Genomic DNA, 23,775 nt, shown 5'->3' with positions numbered 1-23,775 from the left:
AACAAAAGGAATGAGAAAATGGTTCCTTGTCCCAAAGAGAGTCATGATCAAAAGGAAACCCAAGAGTGACACCAGCAGCAGCCCCTGGAGGGATGTCTGCTGGATTGGAAGCTGTTGTCCTCTTGCTGAATATAAGAGCCACCACTTGAAAAGGTCTGTCTTTACCCAGTTAACTGGATTATGAGATAATCATTGCCTGTGCAAGGGAAATGTTAAGTCACAGACTGTATATTCCCAAAAGTGTTGGATTCAACCATTTTTTGCTTCCTTTCTCAAAGCAGCCCTTTTGTATTGAAACCATTTCAAACTCAGCAGCAAAATCAGCAAGTCTGTATTAAAACCTCCGAAACTTCAACTAAACAAACTGCAGACAGCTATGAAACCCCCAGCATGTCCTTACTATTCCCACCCTCTTACCCCACCTTTTGCTTACTGTCTAGCTAGCTTGGTGAAAAATACCATAGATTCAAATGCTGCTTGTTTGATAGCTTGCTACTTTTTGGCTGGTCTTAACAAAGACACTACTCTACTCTGAATTGCAGATTTTTCTTCTTGTAGACCAGCATTAGCCATCTATAATTTCATGATCTCTCTGCAGCTATTTGGGGTGTATGTGTGTGTGTGTGTTAAGATTCACTATTTGCTCCATCTATTTTTATTGAGCAGAATATATCACTTTTCTCATCCAAAAACTGCAAACTTATAATGGAAAATTTATTTTTTTAAGCCACTTTAATGTAAGAGAGCAGAATCTTTCTGATTGTGAAATGAATGAATGCTCAGTATCTCATTTTTTTAAGAGCCAGGCAATTAAGCAATCTCTTTTCCTTAGCCAGGTTGCGATCGGCATGAAAGGATCATCAAGAGTCTCTTACAGAATCAAGCTTTCAAGGAAGTGAGGAAAAAAAAAATCATGACCTTGCTGAGAATTGTTCCGAAGTAATCAACCATAGGGGACTCATCAGTCTGCTACGATGCACTAGAGAATATATAAAACTAAGAGATTTATCTAGTATCAGTGATAAAATATTAGACATGGGGTTCAGATAAGTTAGAAAGTGTTACAGTCTGGATCAGGGGTGTCAAACTTGTTTCATACCGAGGGCTGAATTGCATTCATGATGTCAGCTGAGGGCTGGAAATGATGTTGTTAGGCAGGAAGTAATGTCATTAAATAGGTCAGAACCAAAAATAAGCACTTTTTCTCACTTAGGAATTCATTAGCTGCAAATGACAGAAGAAAAAACACTCAATTCTTTATCATATTTCAAGATATGGGAGAGCCCAATTTTTGTGTGGGCTGCCCTTTCAGCAGTAACACCTCAGCAGCGCTCAGCAACTGAGAGCCTAAGGGCCGGATAAAAAGCTTCCACAGGCTGCATCCAGCTCCCAGGCCTTATGTTTGACACTTCTGGTCTAGATCTGTAGGCTCATGTGGACTATGTTATAAACACTTAACCAAGTACATGGAAGTTGTTTGATGTGTAATATGCTCTGAATTAGCTGTTGGGCTTATCTAAGAGTCTCCTAGCAAGCCACCATAAAAATGCTGATGGAAAGAAAGATGTGGTAACACTTATATGTTTTACTGAATTCAGTCCAGAAGAAAATAGGTATTGAAGCACAGAAGTATTGGACATGAATTGGACATGTCCCAAATTGTACATTACCTGGTGTCTTTATGTGTTGGAAGAGCAATACACCTTTTCCTCATTCTTCACACAGATGTGTGTAATTATTTGAAATATTTGAAATACCCCTGCTAATTGGGCAAGAGGCACTTTTTCAAGTGAGTGCTCCTCTTTTTAGCAGTGGGAGAGTAACTGGCCCACCTCACCCCAGCAGTGTCTTTTCTAGTGGCTGTCTGCTGGTGTTCTTTTTGCATCTTTTTAGAATGCGAGCTCTTTTGGGACAGGGAGCCATTAGTTGTTTGATTTTTCTCTGTAAACCGCTTTGTGAACTTTTAGTTGAAAAGCAGACCAGCACCTAGTAGAGCTTCTGCAGTAAGGCAGTTATTTGTTCCCTTACAGCATAGTTTATGAACTCATATCAACCATGCAGACAGCTCATCATGGTGAGGTGTTGGTTAGTGTGACTTCCCACCCTTCCATTTTTAATTTTTAAAGATGATAAATTTTGTGAATGGGGTATCTATGCATTTGGACATTTGTGTGGAGCCCTGGCTGCTGCATTGTCTGCGTGGCAGAAGGGGAAAGGAGTGCGCCACTCCTCCACTTTATGAAGGTCCCAAGTAATATGTAGACTTCCAGTTATGGTGCACAGGGAAATAGTATATCTGTTAATTTTGTTGTTCAGCAGGGCAGATTTTTATCATTATTAAATCATGAATAGGGCTGCCAAACCCCACCATACTTCCCAGACAACTCAAGCCTTAGTGCATATGAGCAGCTTCAAGCTTCGGACTTCAGGTTTGCTACTTGTCCTCCCCATCTACCTCCTAATCAAAGTAATTATTAGGTGACCTTGTAGGGAATGAGCAAAGGGGGAAAGGAAACTCTCCAACTTTTGAGTGGTATATTGCTGCAGAATACAGAGATGTCCTTCCCTTTCGCTGCCCATTCCCTTGCTCATATTTTGCAGGTGCCAATTTGCATTATTCCTATTCACACAGCATGCACTAGTTGTAACATACAGAGTTTTAGAACATGACCATAACTCTGTTCATGTCAGTGGTACTGTTTTAAGTTCCTAGGTTTAGAATAGATAATTTGCTGAGTAACATAATAATTTTTTGGTAAATAAGTAACAATAAGCCAGCATAAACTCCTACAACATCACTGAGATCACATAAAAGTCCTGGCCGCAAAGATGTTTGGCAGTGCACTGGGGTGTTTCCAGTGTCTGTATGCCTCAGTGCATCCTTCAAATGCTCTGTGATCGCTTGAAATTTTATAGTGGCGACGAATAGATTCTGGGTGGCCTGTTATTCTCCGTCTATCATGTCAGTGGTCTGTAACATCTGCTTTCGGAGGCTAGATGGCCTGTTGTGCCAATCCACAATTAATCTCTTGATCAATGATACGATTTGCTGTAACGGCTCTTTCTGGAGCTTTTATGGTACAGTTTGTGAATGAAAGCTCTGGGAAGTCATGGTACATTGGGAGAAAAAATGTAGGTTCATATTTGTTGATCCATGTTTGCAGATTTAAGGTTATATATTAAAAATTATTTGTACATATGAAGTCATGTGAAGGTGACCTCCTAGTGTGTTGGGCTGTCTGAGATTTGAGGTCTATAGTGCAGCATGTAGTTTGAACTGATCAAAACCAAGGAATGGTGTATATAAAGTATCTCTTTTTGAAAGGATAGGACTCATTCATTACAACTGGAAAAAACCAATTGGCCTCCATTGAAGAGGGCTGGTGGTTGATTATACAGATGTACATTTCTTTATCATTGGTCTTTCCTTATTGAATTTTTATAGTAGACTATTATTTACTGTAAAAAGTGAATGATGCTTCTCTTTCAAACAACTGGAAAGGTTAGCTGAGATTTCTAAAGGCTGCTATCTCATCGAATAACAGCCAAAGGCTTGAGGGTGAAGGATTTTGTTTGCTCAGGAGGATTTCCGTGAGTGATAGAGAAAATATCTTAAGCAACTATACAGGCACCTAATACCCTAAGCCTCAACTGAGCTTATCTGCTGCAAAGAACTTCTACTAAAAGTAAGGGATGAATAAAATACAGCCCCACCCAAAAAAAACTGTGACAAGCTTCCTGGCAGCTTCAATTTCTTCCCAAATATAGTCTGAGTCCCAAATATGTCCCAGATATGTCTATTATCCCAAGGCATTTTGGGGCAAAAATTGTTGATGCCACAAAAATGGCACGCACACATCACAGTGGTAGCTGCCAGGTTTTTTTCCCCCACAGTGCCCCCACTGGTGCTGCGTCTGCGGCATTGCAAGCCCTCCCCAGCCCTCCAAAGACATTTTAAGACCTTTAAACGTCACTTTTGGGTTTTCAGAAAAACCGGGAGTTACCTTCCAAGGCCTCCTGAAGGCCTTAGAAGGCATTCTGAGGCTCTTAGAGGCCATTTACAGCCTCCTTTGGAAAGGGGAGGCTAAGAGGAAACTGATGGCACCAGAATGGTCCCAATCTGATGAACGCAGACCTCCAAAAACACTGTGAAGGAAGTCCCTCCCTCCAAGCTGATGAATACTTGAGCCCTATGGAAGGCGCAACTAAGCCACATGCTTGTGTTTACTTGAGAGTAAGCAAATGTGCCTTGGCTTGTGGTCAGGTCAGGCAAAGAGGAATGCAAAGCCACCTCTGTGGTCCCAATCTGATGAAAGTGAACAAATGCTCTGAAAGGCAGTCCTCCCCCCCTACCCCCCCCCCAAAAGAGGCTTGAGCTGGTAAGGTGATTTTTTCTTTCTTTTTTAAACTTGTAAAGCTAGGTGGGTCCTGATAGTGATATAGTTTAAATATAAGAACTTAAATTGAACTGGGCACTGGGTAGGGCTGAAAATCTTACTGATTTTTTTGTGGAAGGAGGTGTTATTACAGGCGTACTACAGATAAAATTTCCTTGGTTGACCAGGGAACCCCTTGTTTAATTATTTGTTTTACTTTAATTTAATTATTTATAATTGTTTGTTTTAATTTGCTTGATGATGTTACTTCCAACCATGACACCACTTCCGGTGGGTCCCAGACAGATTGCCATGCTAGAAAGTGGATCCCGGTGTTATTTGAGAACCACGGACTTAGAGCACATTAATGTGTACATTTTTTGAGACACCCTGTAGTTTTTGAAAAAAAGAAGGTGCCGCCTTCACTGCACAAGTAAATTCCCCGCCCTCAAAATATATTTGCCCCTCCACCTTCCAATTTTACCCATAATAGAAATTTCAATTAGGAACCACTGAGTGTACATTGCCTTCTATATTGAAATATTGACTATTTCAGTGAAGTGGAACTGTTCAAATAACACACTTCTTAATATATATGCTACAATGATTAAACTGAACTTTTCTCTATTGATGTTTCTGAAATTCTCCCACTCTGAATTTTTCCTTAGATTTTGGAGTAGTGAATTTCTCAGTTTTGTTTTTGATTATTTTTATATACTAGGATTTCTACATTTTTCTGCTTTTTATTGTTTCTAATTTTATTTTGTGAAAAACACTGCATGTTCAGTTTGCCCCAGCTTTCACTGTCCTCAGTTCATTTATATTTCAAACCCCAAACATTACCAAAGCATACATGCACACTGCTAATATTCCCCTCTCATCTTGATATGGTTGTGTGCATGAAATGTTTCAAAAATCACACTTGATGTGACTCAGCATACTATTGGTCAAGACTCTTTTTCATGGTATTTTATCAGTGTGTAGGGGGTCTGCATTTTGCCTTGTCATTTTCTTGCATTGTTTTGATCTCAATGCAGGTATATAAGAGTATATCAATACTTCTTTTTGGCTGTTTCTGATGCACATTGGAAACATTGGACACAAATGAACTGAAAGCTAGTGCATAGTTCTTATCGTGGAATTGATGTTAGAAATTATTCTAGTTATACCACAGTTCAGGATCAGCAGAATACTGGACAGAGCAAACCACAGGGAATAATAAAGGGACAGAACAAAAGAAATTCTTTCATCCCTATGTTCTCATAAGACAAGATAATTGTGCTCATGCTTTCAGGACTAGAGCCTTATGTTGTGCTATATAGAAAAGAAATATTCTGCCAGGGCAAGATGTTTTTTCTTGTAGTGAGGCAACTCCTGATCATACTTAAAGGAAACTTTGAATAAAACTTAGAAGATGAGATATATGTTACTTTCCCATTAAGCAAAACTTTGATAGAAGTTAAACTCATTTCCCCTCCAACAAAGAATTATGATATGACCAAAAGAAAAGCCAATACTGACTTTCATAAAATATAAATCATCTTTTGTACAATGTTAACGAATTTTGAATTGGCAATTTTGGACTGTTATTTTTAGCTTTAGAGCATTCACTGGAATGTTTGTCTTTTCAAAGAATAATACATTGTGGCTGCTATTGTACAAGTGAATTTTTAAATTCCATTTTCTTTATTTATTAATTGGCAGTACAGAGAAAACTTTGTTGCAAAGTTGAATAGAGTACAGAGTTCCTAATCTCAGAAAATAAAATGCTTGTGGTTCACTCATATAAACAAGAGGTTCACTTGTTCCCAAGAAAAACTCCAGAATGCTGAAGTCACTTCTGGTTTCAAAGCACACATAACTTGAGTTTGCACAAGTGACCAAAAATGCGTGTTTGGTGACTCGAGTTCGAGTCTTCTGAGTTGAGTCACCCTTCCCTGGTTTTTAGTTCATTTTTTGAGACTGTGATAGTGATGTTGGGGAATTTTGCTTAACTTGGCTCAGAAATGAATTCTTGAAGATCAGAATTCTTGTCTCCCCTCCCCTGGCAAAGGAGAGCAGAACTTCCAGAGCTCTGGGAATTTTTGAGCTCAAAGAAATTCTCTACTCCCCTCTTGCCCATTCTCAACCCTTTCCTTAACTGTCTCAGCAGAAGTAGGGCATCATAAAAATGTCAGCAATAGAGGCAACATATAGGGAGGAGGAAGATTTTGTTTGCCGCCCCCCCGCCATGCTAAAGATTATCTTCTTTTCATTCATTCCTTTTTCCTTCTCTCTCTGTCCTTGACCTTAAGCAATGATGCACTGGTGCTTGGGCTTTGATGTCCTTTTACGTGGTTATGGCAATACAAATATATTGGAGTATCCTGGGAGAGGGTCTTTAATGACATGGCAGCTTTACTCTGGGTCTAACAGAATGACAACAGAGAAGGGAAAGAAAGGAAATTGTGTATCTTTGAATCTTTGGGAACCAAGCATGGTTTCTTCCTGCTTTCCCTTCATGTGCTACCTCCTACCTCCCTACATGGGCTCTGGTGTTGGTATTTTTCAGTGTCCTGTTGCCATACAGACAGGTAAAGAGAGGGTGGGAGGTAGTGGGAAGGGGAGAGAATTGGAGTCATTTAAAGTTGACTTGGTAAGTTATCCACATTGTTTCTGATTTGAAGAAGTGGATATTTTCTAAGTAAATCTGGGATATGATTTCCAGCAGCTCTCCTATCTCTTTGATGCAAACACAGGTGTTTTCAGGAGGCCAATCCTCTTTCCTTGTCTTCCCTGCTATTTGCATGTTTCCTAGCTCATAATGGTAGTTGTGCAATGCTGCAGAAATCCAGCACCCCCCATATATAAGCCTCTCCCTAATTTAAGTAGCAAGTTAATATATGTAATATTTCCATAACTACAAATCTGCTCAATTAAACATGTGTCGTTCCTCCTAACTTCACTGACATGTACATGCATAGCTGGATTTAGGGCCACAGCCTTATATATCAGTACCAAGCTTTCAGGGTCTCTGAAGTGATTCCCATTTATTTTAATGACTGAAACTTTTCCACAGAAGAGGCATAGACTGAGGAGTTGCCAGTTGATTGTATTTACAGCTTATTGTGATAGCTATGAAGAGGGAACTGTGATACCTGAATAAAATCTCCATGCTCAAAGGCAGCATATATTTGAATACCAGATTCCACTAGGGACAAACAACAGGAGAAAGCCCATCCCCGAAGGACTTGCTTGTGAACTCACAGAGGCATCTGAGCAGTCTAGAAACTGCCCTTCCCTCTAAATTAATACCTGCTTCTGTCAGAGAAAAGGTAAGTTTTGGTGGAGTGTTCAAAAAACTTACAGTTCTCCGCCCTGCAGACTGCCTTTGTCACATCAGAATATCCCTCTCAGCCCTGCATAAACATTCAGTCCCCTGTTTAAGAGAAGTTGCTGAGTTTTCTCCTCATGGGCTACTCCAAAAGCACAAAAGGAAATGAGAATTCCTCTTTTGGAACTTTCTGATAATTTGAAAAACCATCCTCCAGACATCTGCCTTACACTTTAAAAACCATACCAATAGATTTCATATCTTTGCCTAGAGCAGTTTTTCTCAAACTGTGGGTCAGGACCCAGTAGGTGGGTCCCGAGCCAATTTCAGGTGGGTTCCCATTCATTTTCAGTATTGTATTTTTAATATGTTAGATGCTACCGTGGTATGTGACTGCATTTGGGGAAATGTTACAGATCTGTACTTTTAACAAGCTACTCTGTGTATGCTTTTAACATAAATGGGAGTTACTCCTGGGTAAGTGTGGGTAGGATTGCAGCCTAGGATTGTTAAAAATTTTCCTGCTTGATGATGTCACTTCCGGTCATGATATCAATTCTGGTGAATCCTGACAGATTCTCATTCAAAAAAATGGGTCCCGTTGCTAAGTGTGTGAGAAATAAAATCCTGGCCTAAGATAAATAAAATCCTTACCTTTTGGGTTTTCAAAAGTCCAGATATTCTTTGCAGCAGAAATGGAAGAGCAGGCAGTACAGAAACACTTTATTGAACATGGGAAAAAATAAAATGTCATCTATAATACCTGGGGGGGGGGGGGGAGACAGGTGAGCTAAGTATTATATAACAAGCCGCATTAATACTATTGCTAATTGTATTGATCTCTCAGCTTACATTTGCAGGCTAACATAAAGCAATAAGTTGTTTGGCCTGCTCAACACAAAGGGCCTCTGAAGCACAAGAAATACTCAGTGTGACCATAGACAAAAAGTAAAAGAAGAAAGAAATGTGAGTGTGTCTCTCTCCATATCTGCTTTCTGTCTGTACAGTGACTGACTGAACCCACTGCCCTTTTCAGAATGCCTCTGGCTAAGAAGAAGAAAGACCCGTTATTCATGATAGAAGCTCTTTGGGCTCAGGCTCCTTTGCCAATTCTTCATCAAGGCTGTCCAGATCCAGTACACTTGGTCTCAGTTAATATATCAACTCTGACCTTTGCAGAAGAGAGAGAGTGAGGGAATGTATTAAAACACTTTCAAAGGTATTTTTGAATGAGATGCAAGGCCAGGAGAGAAAAGTTATAATTCTAAGAGCAATGCTTCCATACTTTCTTTTCCAACGCTGTTAAGAGATCTGCTAGGATTATGCATGTGGCTTTGGATAACACTGTTATTGTATCTGCAAGTTAATTGCGGTGTTTTGTTGTTAAAGAGATCTGAAGAAGATACAAACATTGAAACCAGATATCTATCAGATATATATATATTTTTCCCCCCTAGATATTGGTGTGACTATCCTATACTTTTCAAGTGGTGGTCACTTACTGTCTTCAAATTTTAGGCTGCAATCATATGCACACATTCCTGGGAGGAAACCCCATTGCACCTGGTGGAACTTACTTTTGAGTAGACATGGATAGAATTGTACTGTTAGTATCCTAGGAGAAATTAGTATAAAGATATATTTGTGTAGGCTCTTATATGTTTTCAACACTATTGGAATTCGTGTTAGTGACTACTGCTCCTTTTATTTGTAAGAATAGTGATCAGAAGAAAAAATACTTTAGTAAGTTCTTTTTAAAATGTTCAGGGGCTCCAGTATTTCCCCCCTTGGCAACAGGTTAATGACATCTAACAAGCTGGGAAGTATGGTGGAGAACCAAACCCCAGGGGTTTGTGGCGGTTGTCCCCATCCCACGTTCACAGATTAGGTATCTGTTAATGACACTTTAGTGAGGCTCTGTGTATCAGATTAGGCTGTTACCAACATAAATTCAAGTGGCAGGCCCAGCCCAAAGAGGAATGGCATGTGAAATGTTGCCAAAATTCTGCTGTTCTGCCATTTTTGCTGCCGCCATGGCTTCAGTTTTGAGGAAGTAGAGAAAGTGGCAGCAATGAGGGCAATTAGGGAACAGGATTGCCACTGCCGCTACCTCTTTCCCCAGTGCCACTGTGATATTCAGCAGCAATGCCACCCAGCTCACCCTGTTTACTGGTTTTCTTCTCCTAGCTCTGTCATTGTTTGCCAGGGATAGGAACTTGAGTCAGGTGACTCGAGTCCAAGTTGCAAAAATCAGCATTTTTTACTGACTTGTGTACACTCAAGTCACACGCGTGGAAGACTTGGCAGAACACTTGAATCAAGGGCCCCTGACTCAGCACTTGGTCCTCACGCATGCAGACTTGAGTATCTGTGTCTGGGTGTATTTGCTTACTGTTTTCATGATGTGAAAAACATTGTGGGGCCATCATTCAGACTGGGTGAATGGCAGAGAAGTTCCAGCCAGGAGACAGGGAAGGGTTGATGTTTGCTTTTGCATTTGAGCAGGGGGGGGCAGGAGTGGGCTCTCTCGCCTGTCTCTGATAGGAAGAAACGGATGATCATAGGACAAAGGATGGGCAGTCTGGATTTTTTCTTTGAATGAGGGAGGACAGGAGGAAGAGTTCAAGTGGGTTCTTGCCTTGGAATTGGCTGGTGAAGCCCAGGGAAAAAGGAGGCGGGGAGGCGGGGGAAAGTTCGTAGAGATCATTCCTTTCCAATCTCGTGTCTGCTGTAAGCTCCATTGTTATTTGGGGGGTGGAAGCCTCATTGAATGCAGTGGGACTACTTCTGAATTGGGCTGCAAAGGATTGAGTTGTCCTGGTAAGCCTCGCAGCTGCTGTGCGTGATCCTCCTCCCCCTTGCCGCTTCTGTCCTCACTCATGCAGTCCGTCCCACCTCCTCTCGTCTTGTTTACAGATGGAATGGGGCAGCAGGGGACTGGTTAAAGAGCTCTCTCTCTCTCTCTCTCTCTCTCTTACTCACACACTGGCAGCTGCTCCGGGTTTTTTTTTCCGTGGCTGACATGAGTATCAAAAAGACTCATGACTCAAGTCTTTTCAAGTTGCAAAAATGCTCTGGGCGACTTGGAAAGTGGCCCCTTTAGGACTCATTTTCGAGTAGAGTCACATGGGGGGCATAGGCTCTTGACCTGAGTCAAACTAGATTTGCACTGGATTTGCCAATTCTTGCTGTTTGCTTGAAATAGACTGCAAAAGCAGGAGCTGTAACAAGGAAATGGTTGGCAACCTTCAGTCTCGAAAGACTATGGTATAAGCCTGCAGCACCCGGTATTCCCAGGCGGTCTCCCATCCAAGTACTAACCAGGCCTGACCCTGCTTAGCTTAACAAGGAAATGAGGAGAAACCAAAGTGAGCCAGTACTTATCCCAGTTTCCTTGTTTTGGCCCCACTCTGTTTCAGAACATAGAGCAGCAAAGTGAAGAAGAAGAAGAGGTACAGAGGCAAAGGAGGCCTAGGCAGGGCAGCCACAGAGGTGACCAATTGGCACAGGCTGCTGTCTGTATCCATCTGCCCTCCAAGGCAGCCTGCCTCACTGCGTCTTTTGACTGGGTTAGCCCTGGAAGATGGAAGGAGTAGCAACATGAGGTGGGAGTTCCTGGTTTCAGGAGGAAGCTGGTCCCCTTTTTAGTCTGACTTGCAGCTTAGAGAATCCTTTTTTAGGAATATCTGGTTTCCAGCATCTAGTAACTTCAGCAGTACTTGAGAGACAATGGGAGACAGGAAGAGAAACAGCAGGAAGAGGTGGGAATTACTGAATTCAAGCCATTTCCACCAGACACTGCTCCACTTAAGCAATTGTAGTTTATTCCAAGAATCTGAAGATTTGCACTTAACCACCAGTGTAGGTCCCTTATTCTCTTGACAGTTGCTAAGTCAGGCACTGGTTTCTTCCAGATCTGCCCTATCTCATTTTTTGCATCATTCTGGGTCAGAAGGCAGAATGCTGACTTATTCTTTTCCTAATCAGAGCAGTACAGCCCTAGGTTACTTGACGCTTCATCGCTCTGCCCTGCTAGGCTGCATTCCATATCTTTCCCCTCCAGCATGGTACCTAATGATGGAAAGGAACAATATTTTGGGGGAGTGAAACCTCCGTTTTTTACTTAAGTAGATCCCATGTTGGGTGGCATAATTTTAATCCTCTTCCAGTGCCTATTCTGCCTTACCTGTGAATATTTAACTACCTTGTCAGTTGTCCAAAGGTTATTTGAGAAATTCTAGGTTTGCAGCATAATTCTAAATAGCCTCTAGCTTGATTCAAAATAAGATCCAGTGTCAACTCATTAGAGTTGGAATAACTGGGAGTGTGTGTGTGTGGGGGGGGGCAAGGGTTAGGAATTTCGACTGACAGTCGTATTCAAGAGTAAAATGATTATTTTAGTATCTTATCTGCCGCTAATATTCAGTTAATGAAGCTCTTTGTGACCATTACAGAAAAGGATTTCAAAATATATGTGTAACTCTTCTTGAGCAGATGTATTTCCCTTTCTTTTTTGTAGATGGCAAGTTGTCAGGTTGTAATATATAAGAATGACAATGCATATATTTTCAGTTTTTAAGGAACAGCCACTAAGACAGGAATATAGGAAAATGAAAATTATGGTAAAGAACAAAGTTATGAAAGCTGTTGTTGCTGGGAAAAAGAACAATTGTAAAATATTAGCATATGATATACATCCCTTTGCAGACCCTACACAATGCAGGTATACTCCATCCCCAAATTTACCCATTACAAGCAATGACAAAATTGTTTCTTTCTTTCTTCCTGATACAAAGGATGCCATTCTTTATGATGAATCTCGTGATTCTTTGTAACCAAGACAAGTAGTGTTGAGGAGCAATAGAAGAAAGTCTACTTCATTGTTCAAGGCAGAACAGTGTCTTATCTAGAGATGAAGGAACCACAAGACTTAGAATTATAAATGTGATGTTGTGGCTGTGCATATTCATTCTGTTTCACTTGGGGACTTAAATCAAACATATTTGTGGATAAATTCACATATTTGGATCCCTTGTATTGAGTAGTAAGTTTTCATGTTAAACTACTTCCAAAAAAGTTATAACCTGATAGATTCCCAAAAGAAACTGATGGACTTTATTCTGAAGACCAAATGTTCAGTGACTATTTTGCAAGTATTTCCCAGATACCTTTAGTATCAAATACAAAGGTCTGTGAGCCATAGATTTTTATAACAGGAGTATCATACCGGATACAAAGAGTAGTTGTTAAAGCTTATCTGTAGTTGAGGCAAATTGCATATTCATTCATTCTTCATTTGCTTATAACTCACAAATACCCAGCCTCCAAGGGCTTTTCCAGTGGCTTATCTAATTAAAATGTCATACCACAATAAATGGCACAATCCCATGCACACTTCCTCTGAAGTCTTGCTGATTTCAATATCACTCATATGAAAGTGTACGTAGGAGTCCATGTTTTCTCGGATTTGTTCTGGGACTGGTGCTTTTCAACTTGTTCATAAATGAACTGGAGTTGGGGATAGGCCACGATGTGGCCAAGTTTGCGAATGACACTAATCTTTTCTGGGTGGTGAAGAACAGAAGGGATTGTGAAGAGCTCCAGAATGATCTCTCCAAATTGAGAGAATGGGCAGCAAAATGGCAGATGTATTTCAATGTAAGTAATTGTAAAGTAATGCACATTGGGACAAAAAATTAACTCTTATAGGCTAATGCAGTGGTTCTCAAACTTTTAGTACTGGGACCCACTTTTTAGAATGAGAATCTATCAGAACCTACAGGGAGTGATGTCATGACTGCAAGTGACATCATCAAGCAGGAAAATCCTGGGCTGCAATCCTACCCACACTTACCTAGAAGTAAGTCCCATTGACTATCATTGGTAAAAGCATATACATAGTAGCTTGTTAAAAGTACAGGTCTGTAACATTTCCCCAGGTGCAGTCACATATCATGATAGCATCAAGTCTAATATATTAAAAATAAAATATTGAAATAAATGGGGACCCACCTGAAATTTGCCTGTGACCCACCTAGTGGATCTCGACCCACAGTTTGAGAAACACTGGGCTAATGGGTTCTGAGCTAAATGTGATAGATCAGGAGATAAGGATGCTGGTGGATAGTTTGATGCAAGTGTTGATCCAGTGTGAGGCAGTGGCACAGGATGTTATGTGCGATTCTCCCCTCCCTTGCATTTTAGCCTCACAATAGCCCAGTTGAGTCAAACATGTGAATCTGTCCTATACCAAATTAGGACCCAATCCTAAAAAGGTCCGGTGCCGGCGCTGAGCCCTTACATTAGCACTGGGTGCCATAAACATGCGATAAAGCACGTTTATGGCATCCAGCAAGTAATGAGTGCCGGCCTGTGCCAGTCAGGCGCCAAGCCCAGCGCTGGCAGGAAGAGGACACACCACCACTGGGGGTAAGTGCAACCACCACCAGCAGTGCGGCCTCTGGGGACAGGGGGAGGGTGGAACAAGGGTGGGGGAAGATGGGGTGGGGAGGAACCAGGGTAGCAGACTTGAGAAGCTGCATTGCAGAGTTTGGGGCTTTCCCGGGGGAAGGGGGTCTCCAGCTGCTTTCCGCTGTCTGCTGGATACAGCAGTAGCCAGGAAGCTCAGGATTGGGCTATTAGTTCATTGACATTGGAGACTTTCCCCTTGTTCCTCAACCTCCTGTCTGCTGCAGTTCAAGACCCAACCTCCACCATCTCTAGCATCCAGTTTGAGCCCCAACCTCAAGGTCTGTGTTGAGGAGGCCTAAGCTAAGCCCTGATTTGTCCCTAACAGTAAAGTGAGCACCCCTTATCCAGAATTCTGAAATACAGAATATTCTGAAATATGGAACTTTTTTGGATGCCAACATGACTTTGTTTTTGCTTTTTTGCCTTGTTTCATGCACAAAATTATTTAAAATGTTGTACAAAATTACCTTCAGACTACGTGTATAAGGGGTATATGAAACATAAATGAATTCTGTGTTTAAACATGGGCCCCATTCCTTAGATCTCTCAATATATATATGCAAGTATTCTTAAAGAAAGAAAAATCTGATATCCAAAACACTTATGGTCCCCAGCATTTCAGATAAGGGATGCCCAACTTGTATCATCTGAGATTGAAAGTATATGTTTGTTACTTCAAAAAATACCTGATTATGGGCAAATTCTCTGCTCCACAGAAGACTGTTACATCTATAGTGGGGGAGGGGAGAATATCCCCTTATGGATCAGTCCTTGCAGGATCAATGTCACTCTTTTTGTATGTAATTTTTTTTCTCCATTAATAAAATAATTTTGAAATGTAGCACAGAATCTATGTAAGCTACAAAGTTTTCTTTCCTCAGAGGATGTCCTAAGAGCCAAATATATACTTTTTTCAAAGATACTGTGAGGCATTTTTTTCTACAGCATCGGTAATGAGTAACCTTTTTTTCTGTTGGCACTAGTGATTTATCTGCTGCCTCAGACTTCACTTAGACTAAGATAAAGAGAGGACGTGAAGTGCAGGTATGTAATCTTCCTTTTATCTCTTCTTCAATATTGCAGGAATTCTACTTTAAATGTGGCGCACACCCAACCTCTGACAGCGAGACATCTGTGGCACTGAACCTCATTACAACAAATAGTCGGTGCATCTCATGTATAACCTGTACAGATGTTCGGTAAGTCAGTTTGAAGAATGCCAGGCACACTACCTTGGCAATGCAGAGCAGTCCACATTTCCAATACTGTTTATTTCTATTCTATTCTTTTTCCCCTCATTCTACTCTTGTTGCTGTTACGATGGAATATGGGTCAGATTTTCCAAAACAGTTTTTTTATATGCACACCAGAAATTGCTGTCTTTTACCTAAAATTGTAGATAGTATTTATCTCATTTATCTATTTAAGATATAAATCAGGATGTTGTGGATGAGTATATCTTTGATGACTTCGTTGTTCATTTTATACAGATAACTTGAATACACTTCAACTGATTTTTTTTTTTAATATTGTGCAAATATTGTGCAAATATTTTTAAGGCAAAACATTGTTGGATTTCAGATGAGACACTGGGCAGTATTTGATATGTAGGATTCTAAATGAGAGCTAGTGCGTTGTAGAGGCAAAAAGACTGAGCTGTGAGTGAGGAAGCCCCCATTTCAAATTTTGCCTCAGGACCCAATACTATCCAACTTTCCCATACTGGTATAACTGTGATGCAGCCCTGAGGTAAGGGAACAAATGTTCCCATACCTTGAGGAGGGCTTTGTGACTGCCTCCCCACCAAAGGATGCAGTGCATACCCCATTGGCACAGCTGCACTGGCACTGGAAAATTGGATAGGATTGGGCCCTCAGTTATTAACTCATCAGGTGGTCTTTGGCAAACCACTGTCTTTCAGCCTCAACCCATCATGAGGATGATACTGATCTATTTCAGATGACTGAGATAATCAGTATGCTCTCCTTTGATCACTCTTAAGCACTATTGTTAATAAAAAAATGATATTGTATTGTCATGTGCATTATGAATGTTACAGCTTACATGATTTACTAATTTTTCCATTGTACATTGTTTCCACATACTTATGAATGCCTGAGGGCTTTTTCTTGTGCAATTGTTTTTTAGGCTTGTGTATGTTCTATGTTTGACGTGGCTGCACAAGTAGCTACACATGAAGGTGATCTCTGTGTGGTAACTTCCCTGGATTGATATGTGATCAAAATACAAGATACTTCCACAGAGGGAGTTGATAGACCTGAGTGTGCAAAAGTTACATGGTCAGCAAAGTCTCAGATTATGTTTCCAAGTATAAGTGCTTGTGGGATCAGTTAAAAAAATAGGGTTTGTTGCACATTCTCTAATTTCAATCTTTACTTCAAAAGTAGCATATTAAGCACAGCAGGATAAAGTAGTGAAAAAATACTCGCCTTGTTGAACATTCATGTTGACTGAATAGTGTACAGTACAGTACCTTTTGTTCAGTGACTTCCGCTTTTGTGATCTTTGTTTGCACACTCCCCAAACTCCTTTGACATTAATCTGGCTGGCTACAGCAGCTCACATATTTTTGTTCGTCATTATCTATGACATCAACATTTGCATTGTGACATCATCAACAATATCAGCAGGGTGATGAGTCTGTGGTAGCAGAGGAGGAGAAGGATAATGGGACCGGAAGAAAACATCCAAAGAGAGTGGAAATATTGGCAAGAAGTGCTGAAGATCACCCCAAATGTAACTCCTGTGCAGTGATGCAGATGCGCCAACACAGCACCTGCTGAACCGCTTGGGGGAGTTTCAGTCTCCAGGGGCCTCCTCAAGGTAAAGGAACATATGTTCCCTTGCCCTGGGGAAAGCCTATGCCTGGCCACTATGACTCCTTGGACCTGTGCCAGCGGTATAGCTGATGCAAGTCTATCTGGACCCAGGCTGAGGGATCAGTCTGCCCCATTGCTGTTTGTTTCCCTCCAATTCCGCCCCCTCCCTACCTAGTTCCAATCTCCTGCGCCAACTTACTGGCACTGCCTGGGGTCTCCAGCCTGCTTATTTGCACACAGATCCAGCCAGTCACTGCTTGCAGCAGTGGCCAGGCCGTGCTGAATGGCTTCTCACCTTTTGTGTCAGATGTAAAGGGCCTTATGCTACCCAGAACAAGCATTCTGGAAGAGCGAGGCCCAACTTAGGTTTGGGCCAAAAATGTAGTAAGTTGCTTTTTCGTCAATCCTATTAAAAAGGAAAGAGTGAACACAGAATTTATGTTGAAAGAGTCACTCTGTTCAAATTTAAAGTTTGCTGCAAGTTCTAAAACATAATTTTCTCCGTTTCCCATCTGTTCTCACGTACCTGCCATGTTTACAGTAAGAAAAGGTTTAATGTATCATTCAGGTATTGTCCATGAATTGTTGTTTGTTATGAGCCATAGCTGAGTATAGCCCTGAAATTTCCTGCACACTATTTCCAAGACATTTGACTGAGGTTTGGGTGACACCTCATAACTGATAACATGCCATGTAATCCCCTATAAATATTTGTAATAGCTTGGTGCTCCTTGTCCTTTGTTTACACATTTAAAAAAACAAAACTAAAAACAGTTTTTAAAGAGATCAGAGTACCTAACTATATATCTATTAGTTAGAAGACTGTTTAGAACAGAATTTCTGGAAATATATATACAATATGAAGATAAAGAAATGTTATTCTTTTCCCCATCTCAGACACAACCCAGGTAATCCTCTGAACTGTTTCTTCGTGCTGCTGTTGCTGCCTTGACTGTCTGTGGCCACAGTTTGCTGTAGAAAATGAGCTTTTCTGTTGGTTAAAAGATAAATCAGCTTTGAAAAAATAGTGGGGTGTCCGTAACTCCACCGATTTTTGAGTTATAAAACTGTCATCTGTCCCTTTTACAATTCATCTTGCAGGCACACTGTGCAGAATCACTTGAATAGATTATGCCATCCATTTGGTCTAGAGTGGGACCCAGCTGCTGGGATTAAAGTATTGAACAGATTCAGTGCACCAGCCACGCTTGCTACCTTTAAGGGTGTCCAATGTGTTTGCACGGTATAACAGAAGTTAAACCTCATCCCACTCAAAGGGAGTTTTGACATCATGATGCTATTCTATGCCAGCTCTGATTTTGTTTTCAGGGTGCCTGTATTATTTATTTACTTACTTAAAGAATTTTTATACCACTTTTCTGATACCCAAAGCAGTGTACAACAAAATACATCACATTAAAACAGCAAAATACAATAGTAAGTTTAGAAAACCATTAAAACTATAAACAATTTAAAAGTTACAACAATAAAAGAGCAGATAAAAATTACAGCAGCATAAAAATGGAAAATTAAGGGGTCCCTTGGGAGTACCTCCCTCCCCAAAGGCCAGCTGAAATAGATAGGTCTTCAAACCCCGCCGGAAACTATATACTGAAGACACTGCTGTGTTCTGGGAGCTGGTTCCAGTGGCATGATACCACAACCAAAAGGGACCTACACTTTGTTGCCATCCCCCTGGCTTCAGATGTCGGCAGTATCCTGAGAAGGATCTTCTCTGATGACCTCAGGGGACATGCAGGAATATATGGGGGAAGGCAGTCCTTGAGCCTTATAGGTCCTATGCCATATAGGGCTTTAAAAGCCATCACCAACATCTTGAATTGGGCTCGGAAAGGAATGGGCAGCTAGTATAGCTACCAGAGTAACAGCATGGCACATTCCACATGCCGAGCCCCAGTGACCAACCAAGCTGCTGCATGCTGCACTAACTGCAACTTCGTTTTCAGGGTAGCCCCACGTAGAGTGCATTTCAGTAGTCTAACTGAGATGTAACTAGGGCATGAACCACTGTCACCAGATCCGACTGACACAGGCATGCAAGATCACATCCCTTTACTCTAGATTAATTAACTTGACAAACTATCACCCATGGTTCTCAGTCAATAATGTGGATGAAAATTCCCTCTTAGAAGCAGTTTAATTATCCAAACTAATCAGAAGAGAAGGAAACTATAGATGACCATTTTGTTACACATCTCCCGAACAATCCGGCTCATCCTCTCAGGTCATCAGAGAAGGCCTTTTTACTTTTTACAGAGAAGTGCCGCCGCCTAAGGAGGTATGTGGGGCGGCGGCAAGAAATAGGGCCTTCTCAGTAGTGGCACCAACGTTGTGGAACTCCCTTCCCCTTGACTTGAGAATGGCTCCCTCTCTGGAGACTTTTCGGCGAGGCCTGAAGACCTTGTTGTTTAATCAAGCCTTCTGACTTCATGGCCTTTTTAACATCTTTTATACATCTTTTAGTTGCTTTTTACAGGCTTCATTCCTCTAAGTACTGCTGTTTTATGCTCTTTTATTCTGACTTTTATCTGTCTACTGTTTTTATGGGTTCTGCTAATGTGTTTTTTAATGTGTTTTTATCTGTGTGTGAAATTATGTTTTAATCTGTTTCATATGTTGTTAGCCGCCCTGGGTCCCTTTGGGGAGAAGGGCGGGATAGAAATAAAGTTTTATTATTATTATTATTATTATTATTATTATTATTATTTGACCACACGCTTGCATCAGATAAATAGAAACATTATACTTACCACTTCACAGGCTGATCCAGTCTAAGACCAGCCAAAAGCAAGTGGTGAATCTCAGGCAGCTACAAAGAAATTTTTTTTAAACTCCAGTTAAACTGGATGTCTGTGAACCCAATCCTGAGCTCTGCACGTTGGCTTAATGCTGCTGCAAACGTGCTGTAAGGCATGTTTGCAGAGCTTAGCACCGGCCCAGTGCCAGTTGGCCTCGGCTAGTGCTGGCGGAAAACTGATGTTCCACTGCTCAGCAGTCAACCAAACCACCAAAGAGGTAGATGGGGGCGTGAGGGGAGGTGGGGAGGAGGCATTCTGGGGCAGGGGGAGATGGGGAGAGAGTGGGGAGGAGGCATGCCGGGAGGAGCGGGGAGGGAGGAGGGTGGGACTGCTGGAGCTGTATTTTGGGCCACACAACCCGTCACAGAACTCTGATTCTGTGGCAGCTCCAGAGCTGCTATAGAATCGAGTAGCCCCATTGTGGAACTACATCCTTTACACAGGGGAAGGGAACAAACGTCCCTTTCTCCTGCGGAGGTAGTGGTGGCTGCCTGGGGTACACTGGATGCTGTGGTTGCCATTTTTGGCACCCAGCAGCCCCATGCTCCAGGCAGCTCAGAATTGGGCTGTGGGTCAAGTATCAAAGTTGCAAGTGCTTTTATACTGAAAGCTGCTTCTGAATATGTATTTTAGTTGACATATGCATGAGCGCATGATATAGAAGAACCTTTATTTATTTATTTATTTATTTACTTACTTACTTACTTACTTACTTACTTACTTACTTAGTTATTGGATTTATATCCTGCCTTTTATCCCAAAGGGCACCCAAGGCGGCTAATAGTAAAAATGTATCATCATTATTCCTAAGGAAGAAACTATTGAAATGTGATGGGCTTATTAAATTGCACAAATAAATATTAGGTTGTATTTAACTCAGCATGAAACACAGCTCCATCACTTCTGCTCATAAAAGGAGAGTTGCACTCATATATGGGGTCCCTCTGCTAGCTTGAGGGTCCTTGCATGAGTGCAGTTCCCCTGCCATGAGCAGAAGAAGCTAGGGTACAAACACTTGTCATTCAACTTCTCTCTGTGTCATTTAGTATAATATAGGCAAAGAAGCTGCTTAAGGGTGAACAGGGTGGAGAGTGCAAGTGCAGGTGGACTCTCGTTATCCACGAGGGTTCTGTTCCTAGACCCCTCGTGGATACCAAATTCCTCGTGAAATTAAATCATGTGAACTTCGGGGTCCACTGAGCTCCAAACGTGACCAGAGCAAGTCTCTGGTTGCGTCCAGCCTGCATGCAGCCTCCACAAGCATCAGAATGGCCTCCTGAAGTCCTAGAAGGGCAGTTCCAGTTTTCAGCTGAAAACTGGAAATGCCCTTCTAGGACCTCTGCAGGCCATTCTAAGGTCAATGGAGGCTGCACATAGCACAGCTCCAGTTGCCTCTAGAGGCTTCAGGTTGGCCCGAATGTGACTCAGTGGGGGTCTGGAGGACCTGCATTGAGCCAAAACCACAGATCAAAAGTCCGTGGATAAGTAGACTCAACCTGTAGATACCCATGGAAGTAGGCAGTCCTTAAAATATCCGGATCCTGGACATTTTGTGGGTTCTGTATTGGCTCCATGTATCACTAGTCTTGATTTGAGAATCAGTACATAGGTACACAGCAGCGAGTAAAGTTTTCTTAGTAGCTATCCAGATCAATAAAAGAGCAGGTCTGGTAGCTACTACTCATTTTGTGGCACTGTATTAATCATTAGTTATTAGTCAGGGTTAGTAATCTTGACTAATGTAGCATAGGGTAGTTCTGTACAGTCAGTATATGTGGTTGGTTACCTACGGAAAGGTCCACTCATTAGAATCTGGTAAATGTAGACAAACAAAGTATGGGAAGTTAGGGTCAAGCTATGTCATTTGAATGAAGGTACTTGGCTATTTTTGAGATTTATGTTTGAGATAAAACGGAAGAAGCTTTTTCTTAAGACTAGTTTTAGAAATTTCCTATCCTGCCTTGGAAGTCAGGAATATAAGATAATGATTAGCCAAAGGTAATTATCAGCCTTGAGATTTATCGGTGAATGTCTGGATTGTCTGACTTTTTCCACTATCTTCCTGAAATATTAATGTCTAATGTAAATGTCAACATTCAGGCAGTCTCGTTTAAAATACAAACTGCTGAGTTTAAATTTGTGTTCCTTCTAGATTTATGGTAGCTTTAGGGTGTGTGTGTGTGTGTGTGTGTGTGTGTGTGTGTGTGTGTGTGTGTGTGTGAGAGAGAGAGAGAGAGAGAGAGAGAGAGAGAGAAGCTCTAACTCAGTGGTTCTCAAACTGGAGCATTGCGACGCCCCAGCCTGAGAGCAGTGGCCTCTGCCTCCTTAAGGGGAGGGCGAAGGCAATGATGCTATCCCCAGGATTGTGTCGCTTAAGGGGGGCAAAGGGAGCTGTTCTTACTTACATAGGGCTGGCGCAAGCTGTAGGAGTTGTGGGGAGCCCCCGAGGGTTAGAATGTTGAAAAAAAGCAAACAGAAACCACTTCCTGGTGCAAATGCAAAACCAGAATTGGTTTCTGATCGCTTTTTTCAACATTCTAACCCTCGGGGGCTCCCCACAACTCCTACAGCTTGCGCCAGCCCTCTGTAAGTAAGAACAGCCCCCTTTACCCCCCTTAGCGATGCGATCCTGGGAATCATGTCGCTGTCTCTGCCCCCTTCCCTGCAAAGACTTATCTCAGGAGATTTACTCCTGAGAAGTTTGAGAACCTCTGCTCTAAATGAATGAAATACTGCAAAAGTGAACACTGTTGCCAAGTTGTGCTAAAACCAGAGGTAGCTTTCCATGAACTGTAATTTCTTTTCAGTGCAGTATTTCCTGCTTAGCTACACCAGCTAAGAAAACCGAGAGTCGGCAAGTGTGAGCAGATGCACACATTTGTCTTCAAGCATTTAAGGTACTGGACTGATATTTTAAGGAGCTTTGAGTACATTCAGCAAACCAACTTAAAGCAAATACTGAAGGCACAAATACTGAAACTGTGCAGTCCTGAAGGGAAGATCTTTTTGCTGACTATTTCCAGTGTTTTAAGAAAAGCATCAAAAGGGCTAGGCATATCCCTAGGCACCTGTAAATCAGACTCTGAAATCACAACACTGTTAAGCAGTATAAAAATAATATAGCCAGAGCACAAGTGCCTGGCATTGTCTTTTAGGAACCAGGTAGTGTACAATTCCTCCAGGCACTATTATTTTTAGCATTTCAACAGATGCACAGGTATGAAAGATATATAGGGCTTGACCTTATTTACCAGAAAGGAAGAATTCTCCAGGAACTTGAGGGTTTTGCTGCTGTTTGATGATTGAGTTTATATTTTTTGTTTCACATGTTCAGATTTCATAAGCCTGAACGAAACCAAGGAAGAAGGGGAGAAAAAAAGAAAATTGCTCCCATATGAATTTTATAAATAACCAAGGGAGTTGCTTTTCGTCTGTCTAGCCCAAGTTGTACATGATCTTTCCTTTGCTAGTAGTGATATAACAAGGAACACAAGCCTGCAACAGGTACTAAGTTTTTCATAACTTTGTATAATTTCAGGCTGTTATATATATATTGTATTTAGAAGTCTGTAAGGACTGGATACCATCTATAAGAACTGGATACCATTTGATAGGAAAATGTAGAATGCCAGGAAAGTGTTGCTAGGAATTCTTTATAGGCTTCTTCTCGGCACTGTTGACTAGAAGATCTTTGCCTATCTATGGAGAAATGTGCCTGGCACGTAGTGACTTAAAAACTAGAACTCCTCAGGCATGAACGAGAGGAGGGAAGGGATATGAGATGCCTGTTTGTATGTTTACATTTTTTACTGTGAGGTTCAGTTTCAAACATAGAATAGAATCCTGGCTAGGGCTGCCGCCATCTGGAGCTCCTTCTAGGAACAGGAGGTGTGTTCCATTCATGCAAGAGGTCCCAAGGACACCTTCTGCAGGCAGAACACTCCATTCATTCCTTG

General features: G+C 41.5%; 1 protein-coding gene across 3 annotated transcripts in view; it reads left to right on the top strand.

The window, feature by feature from the left end:
* Window positions 1-23,775, top strand: part of PRKN (parkin RBR E3 ubiquitin protein ligase) — an 862,188-nt gene that overhangs the window by 449,741 nt on the left and 388,672 nt on the right. For all 3 annotated transcript variants that reach the window (XM_066616280.1, XM_066616288.1, XM_066616297.1), the window contains one exon: window positions 15,244-15,359. In XM_066616280.1, coding sequence (XP_066472377.1) covers window positions 15,244-15,359 — 116 coding nt within the window. The remainder of the gene's footprint in view (window positions 1-15,243; window positions 15,360-23,775) is intronic.

The sequence above is a fragment of the Tiliqua scincoides genome, chromosome 1, assembly GCF_035046505.1.
Source record: "Tiliqua scincoides isolate rTilSci1 chromosome 1, rTilSci1.hap2, whole genome shotgun sequence".
NCBI lineage: Eukaryota > Metazoa > Chordata > Lepidosauria > Squamata > Scincidae > Tiliqua > Tiliqua scincoides.
Note: the sequence above shows the minus strand (reverse complement) of the source record. Positions and strands in the feature narration are given on the sequence as shown.